Genomic DNA, 16,676 nt, shown 5'->3' on the forward strand with positions numbered 1-16,676 from the left:
AAGGCAGAGAGCACACTGCTCCTTGGCTGCGGGGAAAGATGTATTTTGCTTGTCATTAATACTCAGGTAATTGTAGACCCAAGGGAGCAGTGGTTTAAATTATTGCGAAAGCTGTCATTGAGTGGCCTGGTTATTTGAAAAGAAAGACACCGGTGTGTTTCCCTGCCTCCTGCACAGATTGTTACATTGGAAAACACTGTTGCATTTCTGGTTTTTAACTAGTCCTGGTAAACACTGTTTTTGCTTCCTCCTGCTGCTTATGTGGGGCAATGGGACAAGGTGTAACAGATAATATCCACTTCCAGRGAACAAATTAATTGTAATACCTTGTTATTTGTTCCATTTAATGAAGCTATTAATAAAAAAAACTAACAAACCCAAAAAACAAAACMCAAAAACAACAACAAACCAAACCACACCACTCTATCAAGGTCCATTTGTAGCATCTCTGAGGTAATTAATTATATGTATGCACACCCATGGCCTAATTATCTCGCTCAATTATATATTTTCCTTATAATGGAGATACCTCTCTTCACTTTTTTTTTTTTTTATTTGCAGTCACAATCTAGATTTGTGTTAAGCCCCTATATTAACTCTGTGACTTTTGCTGGGCTAATTTATGACTTACATTGGTGCAAAAGAAGAATCAAACCTTTCTGGCCCTTGAGATTTCATTCATAGCAAARGGTGTCAGAAGCAAACCAAATGACACTCATTACCACGTGCCATGTTACCACATCAAAAAACCCTACGAGCCTTGCAGCCACTTGGCAAAGCATATCTGCATTTCCCCTTGCTTCTGTCAGCCTGGAAATGATAGAGTGTGTTACCATATTCAGGGYAAATGTTTCATCAGATTGGTATTGCAACCACTAAAAACATTCTTGAACAAATTTGTGATTAGCTGTATGGTTTTATTCCCATTGTCTCTGCTGCAGGAGGATATTGGGATTGGCCAATGCTGATTTACATTGTTTTTCTCCTCAGGTTTGCTACAAACTTAATGCTAATTAAATCYTGTGTAGTACTGACCAAGGGAAGATGGCATATCTCATTTAAATAATCATACCCAAGACAAGTTCTTATAATTTATTTTCTGCACTATTTCTACAAGAATGTAAATAATATATTTGCTTTCTTAGATTAAAGGTTGTTTTTATGATGAGTGTTTCCCTATCCTGTCATCTCTACCAGTAAGAATTAGCTCCTCAGAAGTCAAGTCACGCCTGTATCCAAACCTGTCATCATCCAAAAACATAACCCTRTGAGTACTACAGAAGAAATTCTGGAGACAAACTCTTAGAAGGAAATCTATAACAATGGTTAGACTTTTGATTCATTGCCACCTTGTAATTCTAGAAATATAYTTGTGGACATTTGCTAAATCCATACTTTTTCAGATGAAAAGAAACAACCTCAGAGCTGGTGTCTTTTGCCAATATCACAAGTCAGTCTTCCCTTCCAGTACTSGTTCCATATTACTTATAAAAAATGGAATTCAATTTCTTCTTTAGAAGATAGAATTCTATTTAAGCACTAGTGGCAATATGCCTTGAAAATACTAAAAGTGACCATTTCTGCAAACACACCTTACTGAAGTGTTTATTACCATTTTATGGAACCTGTAAACCTTTGAATGCACAAAACTGCATACTTTAACTACATCTGACCACAGTGTTGGGTTTTATTTACATTAAAAATCCCCTTTATCCTAACAAAGTGCAAAGAGGTAAGCAGAGAAACAGAGGTCTGGTTGTTAACAGAGCACACAGGAATTGTGGATGATGTTGATTCAGTTGCCAACTGAACATAAACACCTCAGGTAATCACAAACACCAAAGCCTCGGTTCTCATGTGGTGGGGAGGGAGTAGATCACAACAATTTCATTCTGTTTCCCACCTGTGAAACACTGTGAGCAGCACAGACACTGGGAATATGTGTGTAAAAGTGAAAGGTWCCTGAGTTGTGTGATGATACAGACACACCAGATGAACACCTGAAATAGATGGATATGCATCTGGTTTTCTCCATCAGTAAAGATGCCTCCAGCAGCAAAGATATCCACAATGAGAAAATACAATTTGAAGCAAAAAAATCTCTCACTTAAAGAAAACTCAATACCTCAAATCAGGAACACACTCAGGGGTAAGAAATGTCATTTCTGTGACACAACCAGTCACACTGTATTTGGCACTTGAATTTTATGTTGAAATGTGCTTTTTATTTGTGACTGTGAGTGAGAGTTGTGCACTTTTATCACGAAGCATCTGGTACAGGCAATGGCAAACACATGTGAGAACATAAGCAGACATAAAGCCAATGCTTAGTTATGGCAATAACAGCTTCTAGTCTCAGCTACTGTGGGGYTCAGATGAGGCCTAAATTAGGACTTACACTTTGTTCCTAAGCTATTTGTTACATATGAGTCTGAGTGCTTCTGGAAATGCACTGCCCTCATTCACACACATACTTCTATTAACAGAGACTAGTAGCAATATCAAATACTACAATTCTTATATTTTACACAATGTAATCATCTAATTACATGAAATGCCATGGCAGATATTCTGCCCAAKGAAAACTGATTTAAATACAAAGTGCTTAAGATTAAATGCCACTAAAGTATAATTGAATGTTACATATAACCGTCTACTCTATTTCAATAAAGTTACTTGGTTTTGTCAACATAAAAGCAAAAAATACACCATGAAATTATTAGAAGAGCTGGGGGGTGGGGTTTAGGTTCTGGAAAAGAAAAATGTAGCACCTCAGCATAATACTTTGGTTATAGTAGAGTTGAGGAAATCAAGCACCAAGAGAATACATTGACATGAATTATTGGTATCACAGCAAATAGTTTAGCATGAGTTTTTCTGGCAGGAGACAACTTTCATTGTCAGCTGCAGTCTTGCAACAGCCTATGGAAGTTACATGACCTGCAGACATTTGTGACTCATGCCATGCGTCACCCTATGAATGCAATACTTCATTTGCTCAGAAAGCTTTATTCTACTCAAATAAAATATTTCTTGTTACCTCTGTCTCCTATTCCCTGCCCCACAAGATGTATCCAACATATCAGCATTTCATAATGGTAATTCTTCATTAGGAATAGTAATATACCAGCTGTGCTCACAATAATTTGCAATAAAGTCATTTCTATCTCTTATAAGAGATTATATATAGATATTGAAGAGGTTATAATTACTCATTTCTTATCATAAGAGAAGGCCATTCCTGAAAGATATTATGYCCACATTCAGTAGAAGGTTATCTCAGTCTGTGCAATACAACAAATAGATTTTACTCAGTCTGAGTTTTCACATCTTGCTCTGGTATAAACATCCCATGCAGGTCCAGATGCATGTCTACATCTACCGTGGCTCGTCCCAACTCTGTGAATGTTTTAGCATCCAAGATAAGAAGGAAAGGTGGTTCCTTTGGATCACTCCTCACCACACAGGTCAGAACAACGCCTGTGACATACAGATGAAGAATTAGAAACATAAAATAGTTTCACTAAGTAGAAAAGATAACCCCATCTCACAGTGGAGGCATCAACCCAGCTTTCTTGACTAAAACCACTGAAACTTGTAAGATTTAATACAAAACTCATGCAACCCCAGCTCTCAGCATGKTGTCATTATTTTACCATCATCTTCTTCTTTTGCATCTGGGCGGGGAACAAAAACGGGCTCGGAGGGCCAGCAGTGGTCCTGTTCCCAGTGGAGCATTTCCTTTGTCTGGGTATTAAATTTCGCAATCTAAATAGTTATGGCAAGAAAAGAAAAATGTCAGTGACTCTGACAGTGGCTTTTTCCAAAAGTACAAAATGAACAGACTGCTGGCAGGGGGAACCAATCCTAAGGCAGGTGTCATCACAAGAAAAAAACACCTGAAAAATGTTAAATTTTTGAGTCATAATCGCACAATGCTCTTTTCATTTCATTTCATGAGATTGCACCTTTGATTTATGGGCTTTTAGTAGTTCACAAATGGTAACAGATCACAAGAGACCCTTCACTGTAAGTGAAGCCCCTCACTGTAGAGAGTCAAAGACACAGAATATTTAAGTTCTCTGTGCCAATTCACTGAGATTCTGTAGTACAGCAGGAAACAGGACTTAAACTTGCCATTTTCTAATCCTGTAKATTATTTTCCTTTATTACTACTTCCATATTTCTCAAGGCCGTCTTCTGTGCAGTAGTGTACATATGCCACAGCAAAGGCTGTTCCTAGTGGGGTATAAAGATTAAACCAGTGGGGCAGACACTGGGATTTATTGAAGGAACAAAGTGTGGATTTTCATCCCATTGAGTGGCCAAACCAATCTCCAGAGGGGARGCCTGGCATTTTCAGTTCAATTCCATTAAGGCCTTTTTTCTATCCATAGAGATGCAGTTCTATTCTTTTCCATTTTGATATTTAGCCAAAAAATATGTTTACACAAAAGTGAAACCATTCAAATTACTGGAGAAAGAATTTGGAAGAATTCTCTCTTCTAACCAAGATGACAGCACTTTCACTGACAGACTTTACTTAAGGATTAGGTGGTTGTGCTTGTATTAATTAAACTGCAACTGATGTGAAAAAAGAACCTCATACCAGCATTTTTTATTGTCTTTAACTCAAACAGAGATTATCTACGCTGTAAATGATGAACTTGCAGATTTGTTTGAGTTATTGTCAGATGTGCTGCAATAAATTTTCTTGCATCATGCAGAAATCCAGCTTTGTTTTGTAATCAGTTGTGGTAATTATATACAAGAACCAACAGTGGCCTCAGTYTGTGCTGCCTTGTAGTCACAGAACGAGAATTGTTACGAGTGAGTCGGTCTGTATAATAATTGTACCTTCAAATATAAATATTTTTCCTTTTAATCTGTTTGTACTCTAAGCTGTCTCCTGAAAAGTTGACATTATGGCCATGTAAACAAAGCATTTGCTACCCTATAATAGAGAATTAGCCAGCAAAATATAAAGCTTTCCTCAAAATTAGGTATTGTTTTAATACTTAAAACTTATTAGGTAATGTTGCAATAGCTTATTTTTTTAGTTAGGTTTCCTAAATGAAAAAAAAGTATTAAAAATATCTAATACTTTTTCTTCCTACTCTTTTCTTTATAGTCCTTGGTACATCACAGAAGGTTCAGCCCAATTTTTGTGAATGTAAAACTGGAGAAAGAAGCCTGAGTTTATGAATACTTTATGAGGGAAATGGTACAACRTGAGCTTATCCTTATGAGAATTTAGGCTTTTCATGTTTCTTTGCATGTAAATGACCCACTGGAAAACACTGGGGAAAGGGAAAACACTGACTTTATAAATGCTAATCAAACCTTTGTAGGAACTGGGCTCCACTTGACTTCTGTTGCAAAGACATACTTGTATTTTTTGCCATTATAGTCATAGTTGATGCGAGGCAGTTCTATCCCTGTGTGAAATAAAGTTCAAGACTTAGCAACAAGACAAGAAAATACCTCAAGTGTACACCTATATAGAGACTCCAATCTTCAGCAAGTTTTGCCTTGTGAAAAACCTTTACATTACTTAAAAATGGTGTTGTATAGATTTTGCATGTCTGAATTTCTAAGAAGATGAAGATGGGTATCAACATAAGTGAGCCAGGGTTGTTAGTTCAAAAAGCCAAAATTTTTCATTCTTAGGGATTCACTAGACTGGAATTTGTGATGCTTTTCTGCTTTGGGTCTATTTCTTTATAAATACATGACATGAACAATTGGGATAGAATTGGAAGCTACCGTTCTAAGAAATTACTTTCACCTTAGGTAAATACATATTTACACATTCCTGTTATTAACTCCTAATAAAAGGTTAAAAATCTGCTTTCAAAGGCAATCTTTACAAAAGGCAGCTAAACCTGAAGTAGTACTTATAACAGACTTATTTAACTAAAATGACTCTTGTAACAGGTAGATTTTGAGGCCTTATTAATAGTTGTGAGATCAGATTTGGAATCCTGCATTAATACAAAACTAATGTAACACCAGATATTCAAAGGATGTGTCTCACCTTCACACAGRATTTCAGGTTGGCAATAGATGTTCCCATCTTTCTCCTTTACAGCAGTTGCAGTACAGGGAAGTGTGACTAAATTAGAACCCACTTCAGCATCCTGAAAGAGACAAATGCTGGAAAAGTAATGGATCTCTAAAAATATGCTTCTAATTTAGATTTTTCATCAGGTCTGATATTAACAATTTGGGGATTAAACAAATAAGCTTCAAGGAGATCCTTCTCATGGCATTTTAGATTCTGAGGTTTTCATTAGAAATCTTGTTGCACTCAGAGTATTTTAATATGACATAGAATAACTACTTTGAATCCCATGGAGTCCATAGAAAAGTTTAGATACACATGGCTGGAGTCCAGAAGTATAATAAATTTGTGAATTTAACAAATGAAGATGGGTTTTAAGGAATGAGGTAACAAATTTCCACTAAAAGTCACCAAGGTTAGGTTTTTGCAACTGCAGAAAATCAAGTGCAAAAATAGGTGTGATACAATCTTTAATGGGCTACTGCTGAATTCTTAAGATCGCTGAACAGCTGGTGTGACCTCCTTTGTCATTGCTGCAGAGCTGTTTTTGAGACAAGAGCAGAGCAGCAGGATTCTAGGATGTAGAAAGAAAAAGTAACATCCATTCCAAATGCATCAGGCAGAAACTTGTCCAAGTTGCTGGGCACTATCAAATCTTCGCTGCAAACAATGATGTAAAATTATGTTTCAAATTAAACTGAAAGATAAAATCTTTTCTCTTCCTCTCATAAATCACACTTAAATGAAATATTCTAATTTTAATAGAACCGTTGCAACAGTTGGGAGTGTGCATGTATTGCATGTGGGCTTCCAATAAAGTGGAAGAAACAGATTGTGCAAAAACCTCATGCATGCCCTTGCAGTTACCAGCCAAGTGGATATATCTGCTTGTAGTTGATGGCATTTAACAAATAATCTCATTGGTAAGAAAATTCCATGTTTTCCATAGCCCTGTTCTCCATAGTGGATGGTGACAGAACCTGGATCCACGTAACCATGTCCAGCTGCCCATTGCCATTTCTCACAGGACTTACAAACCTCCTGCACATTTTGGGTACCACAGAATCAGAAATCCACACAAAAGAGCTGGCAATTAATAATTCGCCTGTTATTCACACTGATGTATATTAAATTAGTGATCAAAGAACAGGTTAAAAAGCCATTTTCTTTCTACCTTGTCATGCTGCAGAGGAATCACAAATCGTTTGCAGGCTGGTACGGAGGTAAGCTTGACGTTCTCTTCAAAGTCTTTACCCAGGTTTTTTAAATAAAACATGTCATACAAGCTGTTGTCTGTATAGGCAATAAGATCAAAAACAATGTGGCCATCCTCTTCATAAGCATTTATATGGTGAAAAAACACCATAGCATCGGTATAAAACTTGGTGGACAATTCTTTTTTGGTCTTYCTGTCTATAAAGTGAAACCAAGTCTGAAAGAGAGAAAACATTATTTAAAGCCATTCATAATCAGCAGTTATTTATAAAACTGTTTTCTGATGGTAATTATCAATATTCTAATCAYTGTGTATTTGTACTGAGACATATTAAGAACTCAGGGTTTGCTGCTAGGAGACAAGGGGTTCCAACCTGAAGACCAAAAAACACAGGAGTAAAATGAGTGTGGAACAGCTTTAAGCTCATTTTACTGTTGCACATTACTATTTGAGTTAGGCTGAAGATTGAAGTTTTCSAGAAAAACCTGGAAAATCCCCTGGTCTCTTTTTAATTTCAATTAATCTGAAGTAGAGCTTCAGCATCAGATATTTATTTGAGAAATTTCTGGATATGGGAGACAGTATGTCCCATCAGAAGCTAGACAGCTTCTAAAAAACCTGTGCAACAAGTCAAGGTTTGAAAAAAAGAATGAGTGACTACTGAAATCAATGAACCAGATGAAAAACAGAACAATGTGGAAGAGGTCATGGGCCTGCCTGACTCCATCACTCAGCAGYAGGAAAAATACCTTATCATCCTTGTTATAGGCAAGGCAGGAAGCCCAGCTGACACCTCGGATGTAAGCAGTTGCCATTTTGACAATATCCAGTCTGAAGGGCTGCTCGATGAAGATAATGTAATTCTCTGTGATTCCAAAGCTGTGGTAGTAGCAGGGGTGGAGCAGAGAGCGAGAAGGGATGGAGCAAACCACTTCCAGGTGCTTGAAACAAGATTTCTTCTTTTCTTGTTCTGAATATGAATGATAACATTTAAAATTATATTTCTGATAAATTCTGCTCCGAACTTGTACTTGGATTTCCCCCATGCAGGGAAGAACTAGTTCCTCTCAATTTTATTTCCATTTTCCTGTTAAGAAAGTGGTTTGTTTACTCCTGTATAATCAATATAGAAGTTAGCCTGCAAGAAGCAATGTAGTGAAATCACAATGCTGGATCCATTCAGGGAGAGSCCCCTCATCTTGGGATTTCATTCCACTGGTTACTGTCTTCAAARTTCCAGCATGGAGGAGAAATATGTTTAATTAAATCAGCAGCTTTCAAAAGGGGTTCAAATGCCCCTGTGTTTTTTAACCTCTAAGGAGATGTTCCCAAATTTGAGCCCCAGCTAGAAATCGCAGACTCATGTTTCAGCTGTGGAAAGCTTCTTGATTGTGCAACAAGAGACAGGCAGCTGATTTTAAACAACAACACACACCAAAAAGAGATTACCTTGAAGGAAAAAGAGCAAGTGATTTCCCCTGTGAACAATGCACAGTGTGTCAGCAAGGGCTAGTGTAGGCCAGGTTAGAGAGGCATTAACTCTATGTTAGATTTTATTTGGTATCATGCCTCCCTATAATCAGAGGATCAGCATTTTAAGAGAATTTTCATTTACGAAGAATTTAAAATTTACAACTTCAAATCATATGCACTGCCCTATAGAGAAAATGGTTTTCAGAACCTTCATTTAAAAGTAAGGTTCTTCCTATTGTAATACCCTGTTGACACAGTTCTCAGGATGAGCCTTTGTAACAGCACATGCCCAGACAGGCTAAGCAGTTAACATAAATTCACAATAAGTTGAAATTAAGAAAGTGAACACCATTGGTTGCTAGAAGAGCTGTATCATCACCCTTGCCCTTTGAAGAAAAGAAACTACTAACCAGTTTCTGGAAAATACCAATAACAGATAAGTCTTACCAGGCACAGAAGAAGGAATCTTGTATAGAAGGTATTTTGTCCTCCCTTTATCAACTATTGAAGTGCCCATGTTGAGAACATTTCCATCACTGTCATAGTGTGGGTGAGAAGTTGTCACATTTACAGCTATATATTTGTTGTAGTCAACCTGGAAAATGATACAATAAGAGATTTGAGAATGTGTGAGAGAATTAAAATTGATCTCAACTAACACTACAAATCCACCAGCCTTTTTAGCAATGGCCTTATATTGGCGCCCCATTTACAAATRGCTTTGAAATTTAAATGATTAAGACAAATTACTTCTGTAGGTATTCAAATGATTTCTGAATTCAAGGCTAAAASGAGTTACAGAATCTGAATTGCAGTCACCCCTCCCTTGCAGCCATGTAATATCAGGGGAGGATTGGCTAAAGAAGTTACTTTGCAAATACCCATTTCACCCTGAAAACAGTTTATTTAACAGGCCTGAGTCTGGTAATCYGCTGGACCAAAAAGATTTCTACTTTATCTAAAGTTTGGAAGTTATACTCAAACTGTAGTGGAGGCTAAGAAAAAAAAAATCATTGCATATATTTCAATACCTCAGGTTCTCATTTTAATAATTAAGTAATATCTTACATAAGGTCCTTGAAAACTAGTCATATAACTGGCCTACTGATTTTTTAATTATATAAATAATTTTATAACCAAAGATACATAATAATGGCAACYATCCAAAATAATCATGTAACGGTGGTATTACTGCAACCTTCCTAGATTATGTACAAGTGAAATTTCTCAAAGCTCAGCTTTTCCCAAAGTAAACAGGATTTATATTTGAACTCAGGAGTTCTTAAAAGATCTGGTGTCTTTGCTGTTTCACTTTAGCACGATTTCAAAAGTAAGACAACAGTAAGAGAAAAGTATTTGATGTCCTGAATGTGTTAAAGGATCCTTATGAGTCAGCCTGAAATTTATTCATTAGCAGACAAGGAACCAGAATGACAGATGGTGGTTTGTACCTTGTCCAATGTCTCCAGAGTCTGTGGATTAATTTTCCTGATGAAGTTAGTCTCGCTGGTAGCATAAAAATCATCCCCAGCTTTCATAATGTTGATCAGGCAGTTGTCTGTGAACTCAGGAATGGTGTGAGACAAATAGGAGAATGCCCTGTCCAGAGGGAAATTTCCAGAGGGTTTGTTAGAGCCGTGGAAGCTGGAGCTGCCTGTCCCCCACATGGAACACAAGTGACCCAGCAGTGCCATGGACCTGGGGCTGCTGTGCCTGCTCCTGGCAGCTCCCTGGAGAGAGGGGAAAGCAGAGGGGATGGACTTCTCCAATGGCCTTGGCCCGGGTGAGGGTTAAGGACGTGCAAGAAACTGTTTTTCCATGCACAAATGGGCATCCAGGCCCATTCCCACAGTCAGCTCTAGGACATGCACTGGTTTATCAGCATGGGTTAATCACACACTATCCTGTGTCTATCTTGGGAAAATTTGGCCCAGCAGTTGCTATCTAAGAGCTGGTAGGTTTTTCAGTGTATGCCTTCATAAAACAGATGAATTCATATACTCCCCAACGGAATATTTTTGTTTCCCATGTTATCCTGTAACACAATTACGATTTTAAAGAAGATTGAATTTCACATATGGGCCTGACAGTTTTCTTTATTAGTGTAGRAACTTATCCCAGCCACTGGAAGCCAAATCAAAGTTGTTGTATCCCTTTTGAACCTAAAATGCCAGAGTTACTCTATTGCTGTTGGAAGAGGGAAGAAAATCTTATCTCGGGGGAACAGCTTACAACATATCAGCTCTTTTGCAACAACTGTCTGTGTCTGTGTCTGTGTCCTTACCAAATATCAGGTTCAAGGTCTCTAGAGGTAGTTCAGCCAGGAAAGAGAGAAGGGTGACCTATTTGCACTTGTTAGGGAATTCCTAAAGCAAATTTTATAAGACCAAGGATAACACAATGGCCAACGCTTCGACTCATCTTTAATCAGAAAGCCTTTATGTTTGTTTTTAGCTATTTATGCTTCTCTGTTGAGTAGATTTTGCATCAATTTCTTCCCCATCTCTTAATCTTTACCTTTCTTGCTGCTTCTTTCCTCAGAGAGTATCAAAGCATTTCATGCAACACTTGAGAAAGAAAATGTTTGGTTTTTATACAATCTACTTGTGTTAGTGAATAAAACAACCAATATTGATGATAAAATGAATTTAAAATATTTCCCTTAGACTAAACCCATAGGCAGTACATACCTATCTGCCTTTTCAATATTTAGAAATTGTAAATTTACAAATCAAATGCTGTATTTGTACATAGGTGTCAAGAGTAAACAGAAAGACACCTGTGCTGGAGACAGAAGCAGATAGAAGAATCTTGTTGAGAAAAGCATTSCTTACTTGGCAAATATGTTTTTGCATGGATCTGGATAAGCCATAGTCCCAAACTCAGACACCACAATCCTGTTTGCTTCTATGTTGCAGTTGTACGTGTCACTTCGCAGATATTTACTTCTGTAATAAACTTCACCTGAGGAAGAACAAACTGATTTCAACCACATTTTATACTTAGTCCTTCAAAAAACTAGCTCAGGTAGAGCCAGAGTTTCTCAAGCAGCTGTCCCTTAGCAACAATAGTTTGGAATGAAACCAATGATGTCCTTAACTCCCTATTTTGAAGGTTTTATGGCTGCTGAGATTGGTAAATTTGCCAAGATTCCCTGAATCCCACTACTAACACTGGGGAACTTTTGAGGGGAAAGGATGGATTTGGATAAACTGTTCCAGTAAAATAAAAGAAAGTGTGCAAAAATGATTAATTACACAATCTGTTTATGGGTGGTGATAACTCTCCTGTATTGGCAAAATTTAGTGACAGATTGCTTGAAGGAATCAATGTCTGTCCTAAACAATTTAATGAACATTGCATTTGAACTAACTGAGCTCTGTTTGCTTTAGGTAAGTGAAATATACTGGCAATTTAAAAAACACGGATTATTTCTTCATAGGTTATTTTGTAGAGCTGAACATGCAAGAGATCCTGCAGTTGCATTAAATGCTTCCGATCACAGAAATGGAAACTAAAAAGTGAACACTGGGTTGGAGGATGGCAGGAGTAAATCCCATTGTTTTTATAAATATATATTTTTTGCCACAAGAATCCAGGTGTAAACCACCCYGTCTCACACTGTGAAAMMRSYKRAWKGGKKRAAAAWKSTTTWAMYKGRAAAAAAAAATTAAATTGTTTAGGATAGAGAAGCTGCCTGGTTTCCCTCCATAAGGATACGAACAGGAGGAGGGACTGTAGGGGTGCTGAATACACTGAGCGAGGTTTGACATGTGAAGTGACACAGTGGCCCAGTTTCTCTCCTGGCAGCTCTCACAGCTGCAGCCAAATCCCAAAAGGGGAATGCTGGTCTTCCCTGAAAYTGGGCTGTTCACCCACAGCAGAACAGCCTCTACAGAACGTGTGGCTGATCCAGTGGAAACCGTGGAGGTTTTCTTGGCCTGGGTGGAAGGTGAAGGCTGCTTGGCARTGACTGCCCAAAGCTGAGTTTGTGCTGTCCTGGGATGACAAMAACACTGAACTTTGGCACTTCAGAAGAAAGGACAATGTAACATCTCCCTGCAAACAGCCCTGCTGAGACTCTCCCGCTGCTGCTGTGAAGAGTGAGGTGTGAGAGGGAGTGGAGGCTTTCCCCACAGCAGTTCCCCCACCTACCACTCTGCAGACAAAACCCAAAACACTCCAATCCAACTCAAGACAGAATTAGCAACATAAGGCACCAAAATGTGGAWTGTTGAGCTCTTTTTTGATTCAGTGAGCAACAACTTACCATTTTTAAATGTAAAGCTGTGCAGCAGAGCCAGGCCATCAAACCAGTGGTTATATTTGCTGTCCCCTATTGTGTGTGTCCCTGGGCCATTTCGGAGGAGTATCCCTTGCAACCAAGTGGGCAGCTGACCTATGGACAGAAAAGTGTTACCAGTATCCATTCATTTAGGCAAGGGGAATGTCCCCGGACAGTTTTTCCAAAGGCACAGGCTTCACACAGTCAGACAGATTATTGGTGTGTATTGGCAGTACCATATAATTATATTGCAGTTCAGGTTAACTAAAATGTCCCCTACCCAAAAAGTGGCACTAGTGAAATTCTGCATGACTGTTGCTATCTGAGATTACTATAAAAAGATGAGATTGCTGGAATATAATCTGTTAATTATCAGGAAGTAAATAAAGTTGGACCTTTCCTTCCTGTATTCATATTTTATAGTGATATATTTCAACCCTTTTAATCGTGCCAGAMAAAACTACAGCTTATCAGAAGTAAACATACTTTATAGGTTATATGACTTGCATTGGCTTTCAGCACATCAGTTGAGACTTCAGGCTAAATTAATTCCACTAAAATTTCATTAATTAGATTACCCAGCATAATGTAGTGTCATTTGGGAAGTGCTTTTGTGACACTAGTCATAATGTAGTGTTTTGTACACAAATATAGTATAGGAATATTGTACTGAAAATACGTAAGTGCTGTTGAGATATGAATCATAAATGTTCTTCATCAAATCCCTGCAAGAAATGCATTACCTATCACCTGACTCACAGAATAATAACAATTAAAGAATGCCATTAGGGTTAAAGAGATGAACAAAGGCATATCAGATATTAAATAAAAAGCTTGACTTATTTGTTTGTGCCTATGGCTCCTGAGGGAACATTTAAGATCACATACTGCTTCTCCACACAATTTCTGCATTGGATATTGCCTCTGCATAAAAAAAACTTTCAGAACTTATATTTCTTCTTATCGWTTAATTTGTGACCCCACATATTATGTTGACACAATTTCTTATTAAAACCCCTTTACAACAGCTGGAAATATCCCCCTATGGACCTTAAAGATGAACTCATTCCAGCCCTGCCATGGGCAGGTCAAAATCCCATCCAACCTGGCCCTGAACACTTCCAGGGATGGGACACCCATCATTTGGGCATAACTCCATTAGTGTTTCAGCTCTGGAATACATCAGGAACAAAAATAGTTGACACAATGGATGAACTTTCATCATCATCATCATCACCATCATTTTAATTGTTATTCTCTAGAAGAGCCTGGAAAACCAAACCTTACTTCTTTTTCTAACACAAGAAATTCCAGAGCAATAACCATAGTTTGTTTTTGTATATGATAATTTTGGTGGAAAAGATTAAAAGGGGTGGAAAAATCTTTTTAAAGCACTGTAGACTTAATGCAACTTCTGAAATTTCYGGTGAAATTCGATGTAATTTCTGGTCTAATTTCAGTATGAAAAACAAGGAACAAAGGGTCATCTAGTGACATTTTCAGACAATTCATCTTAGTAGGAATTCAGCATTCCTGTAAATCACACTGGCTACCAAATCAGCATGCAAAAGTACTTATATGGCTTTAAAAATGTGGACCTTATTCTTTTCTGCAATGTGAGGACACATTAATGCTGTGAAATCCCCAAATACTTGCAAATTTATTTACTGTTGTAATAACAAAGTCTCAAAAAAGCACATGGTTGTATGTGAGCATCTGATGGTAAAAATATGATAGATATTTACAGTGTACAAGGAGCCAAAATACTGGCAGAACTCAAGGCTACCAAAAGATTTAAAGGGGTCATGGTTCTCTTTTGTTGTCTTTGGAAAWGAAGGAATATTTTGTATGCATAACTTTATTTTCTGAAATATACAGTCTTTGTTCAAATAGACTATTCCCAGGTATGATTAATTGTTTGCAAATAACTTTAATTATTTTGATAATAAGTTGTTATCTTGGATWAAAAGTAATTGAAAGGCATAAACCCATAAAGGCATAAAACAATTCAAGGGCATTTTAACAAAACACTTTGGTAGCTGAATTGGAAAAGATTTTGTGTCAAGTCAGACAAACTGAACAGCAACCGAGCCCTGCAAGTTTTAATTGTCATCTCTTTAAGTTTTCTATTTGGGAAGTGTCATGAGATTCCCACTATTTCTGGGACTGCATATCACAAACAACACAGCCAAGATGTACTAAACAGGGGCTCCCAGAAGTAATTCTCTACTGTAATGGTAACAAAAACCTCTTCTATAAAGTAAAAGAAATAGGGGAAAATAACAGGTTGGTCGAGTGCAGATCSCTAGAGAGCCACTTTAAACTGTTTTGCTGAAGGATACTCCACGGTTTCTCCTGGATTAACTTCCAAACSCTCCTTTTAACGCTAACCTGTGGCAGTACTGCTGCTTAGCTGCTTAGAGTTTTACTGATGAAGAACCCCCGTTTGAGAGACCCTCCCAAAGAGTGGAGGGTAAGGAGGGGTTACASAGAGGAGAAAGCGAAAGTCAGCGGAGCTATGGGGGAGGGGTGTCTGGATGAAATCCCGTCCCTCAGCACCAACTTCAGTGAGTCCTGTTCAAACAGACTTTGGAAAAGTACACAGAAACGCTCATGGAGTGAGAAGAAATCTCAAGAATCCCCCAGTAGTGTCACAAATATTATCTGAGATCAGTCTTTTAAACAAAACTCCCTTAGACGTCTCTCTGAGTTTCCCTTTCCAAGGGCTGCCTCGGGCGAAAAAGTGTCGCAGTTTTCACAGACTGGAAAACACCAAAATAGCGGCACGTTTTTACAACGRATTTTCCTTCACTTACCCTGCACCWCAGCTTTTATGGGCTCGGGGTGTTCTTCCTTATTCCTGCCATAAAGTACATCCATGTCTGATGAAATTGCTGCTCTGTGCCCGGCCGCTCCTGAGGCGCGGTGTCCYCGCTCTGGGCTAAGAACGGCTCTTTCCTGTTACATATAAAGATAAGGTCAAAGTGCAGCGTGAGCTGGTGGCCGCTGGCTTATAGATTGACAATTTATAGTAGCTGATCTTTAATCCCTAGCACATACACTCTAATTCTTGCGCATTCGTATTAAAATTAACCCTTTCACTGGTTCCGAGGGGAAGTAAAAGGCTCAGCTGTTTGYTYYTTATGAAGCACCCAGAGAYATTTGGAGTRCTGAAACATCACCTRCATCCCTCCGGGTAAATGTTAGACTCTGCTAGGGATGCTTGTGCCGTTGGCTGGGTAGGGAGAGGAAAAGAAGAGAAATATCAACAGTCTGGTCTGGATTTGGCACTTTGGCAGTRATAAATACTTYAGATGGGATGATMCYTRTCTTTCCATTCTGTGATTCCAAACTGGGCTTTTCTGTAAATTAAGAAATGATCATCACTGAATAGTCAAGTGACATTTTTCTTCATATAGATGCTGTTCCAGGATCAACTGAGCTCCACATCTTTGAACGAAKTATCTTTTCACTCTAACATATTCTCCTATATGTGACCTGAATCCACCTATGAAAGTATGGCAGGATTCCTTAAAACTAAGGCAGATTTTTAACTTCATGCTTTTGTTTCTAGATAAGGTACTTAACTGAGTTCAATGTTGTTAATTTTTAAATCTCTGGAAAGAGAATTATTTCAA

General features: G+C 38.0%; 1 protein-coding gene across 1 annotated transcript; it reads right to left on the reverse strand.

Annotated features, from left to right (window-relative positions):
• Window positions 1-1,842: 1,842 nt before the first annotated feature.
• BCO1 (beta-carotene oxygenase 1) lies at window positions 1,843-16,030 on the reverse strand. The gene is made up of 11 exons (XM_057372522.1): window positions 15,855-16,030; window positions 13,024-13,152; window positions 11,588-11,717; window positions 10,205-10,352; window positions 9,201-9,348; window positions 8,030-8,250; window positions 7,239-7,496; window positions 6,038-6,140; window positions 5,344-5,438; window positions 3,657-3,768; window positions 1,843-3,480 (listed from the first exon to the last, which is right to left on the reverse strand). The coding sequence occupies exons 1-11, from the start codon at window positions 15,916-15,918 to the stop codon at window positions 3,308-3,310; spliced, it is 1,581 nt and encodes a 526-aa protein (XP_057228505.1). The 5' UTR covers window positions 15,919-16,030; the 3' UTR covers window positions 1,843-3,307.
• Between the last annotated feature and the right edge of the window lie 646 nt (window positions 16,031-16,676).

Source organism: Malurus melanocephalus, unplaced genomic scaffold, assembly GCF_030028575.1.
Source record: "Malurus melanocephalus ecotype Western Australia unplaced genomic scaffold, MMel_1.1 scaffold_173, whole genome shotgun sequence".
In the NCBI taxonomy this organism is placed as follows: Eukaryota; Metazoa; Chordata; class Aves; order Passeriformes; family Maluridae; genus Malurus; species Malurus melanocephalus.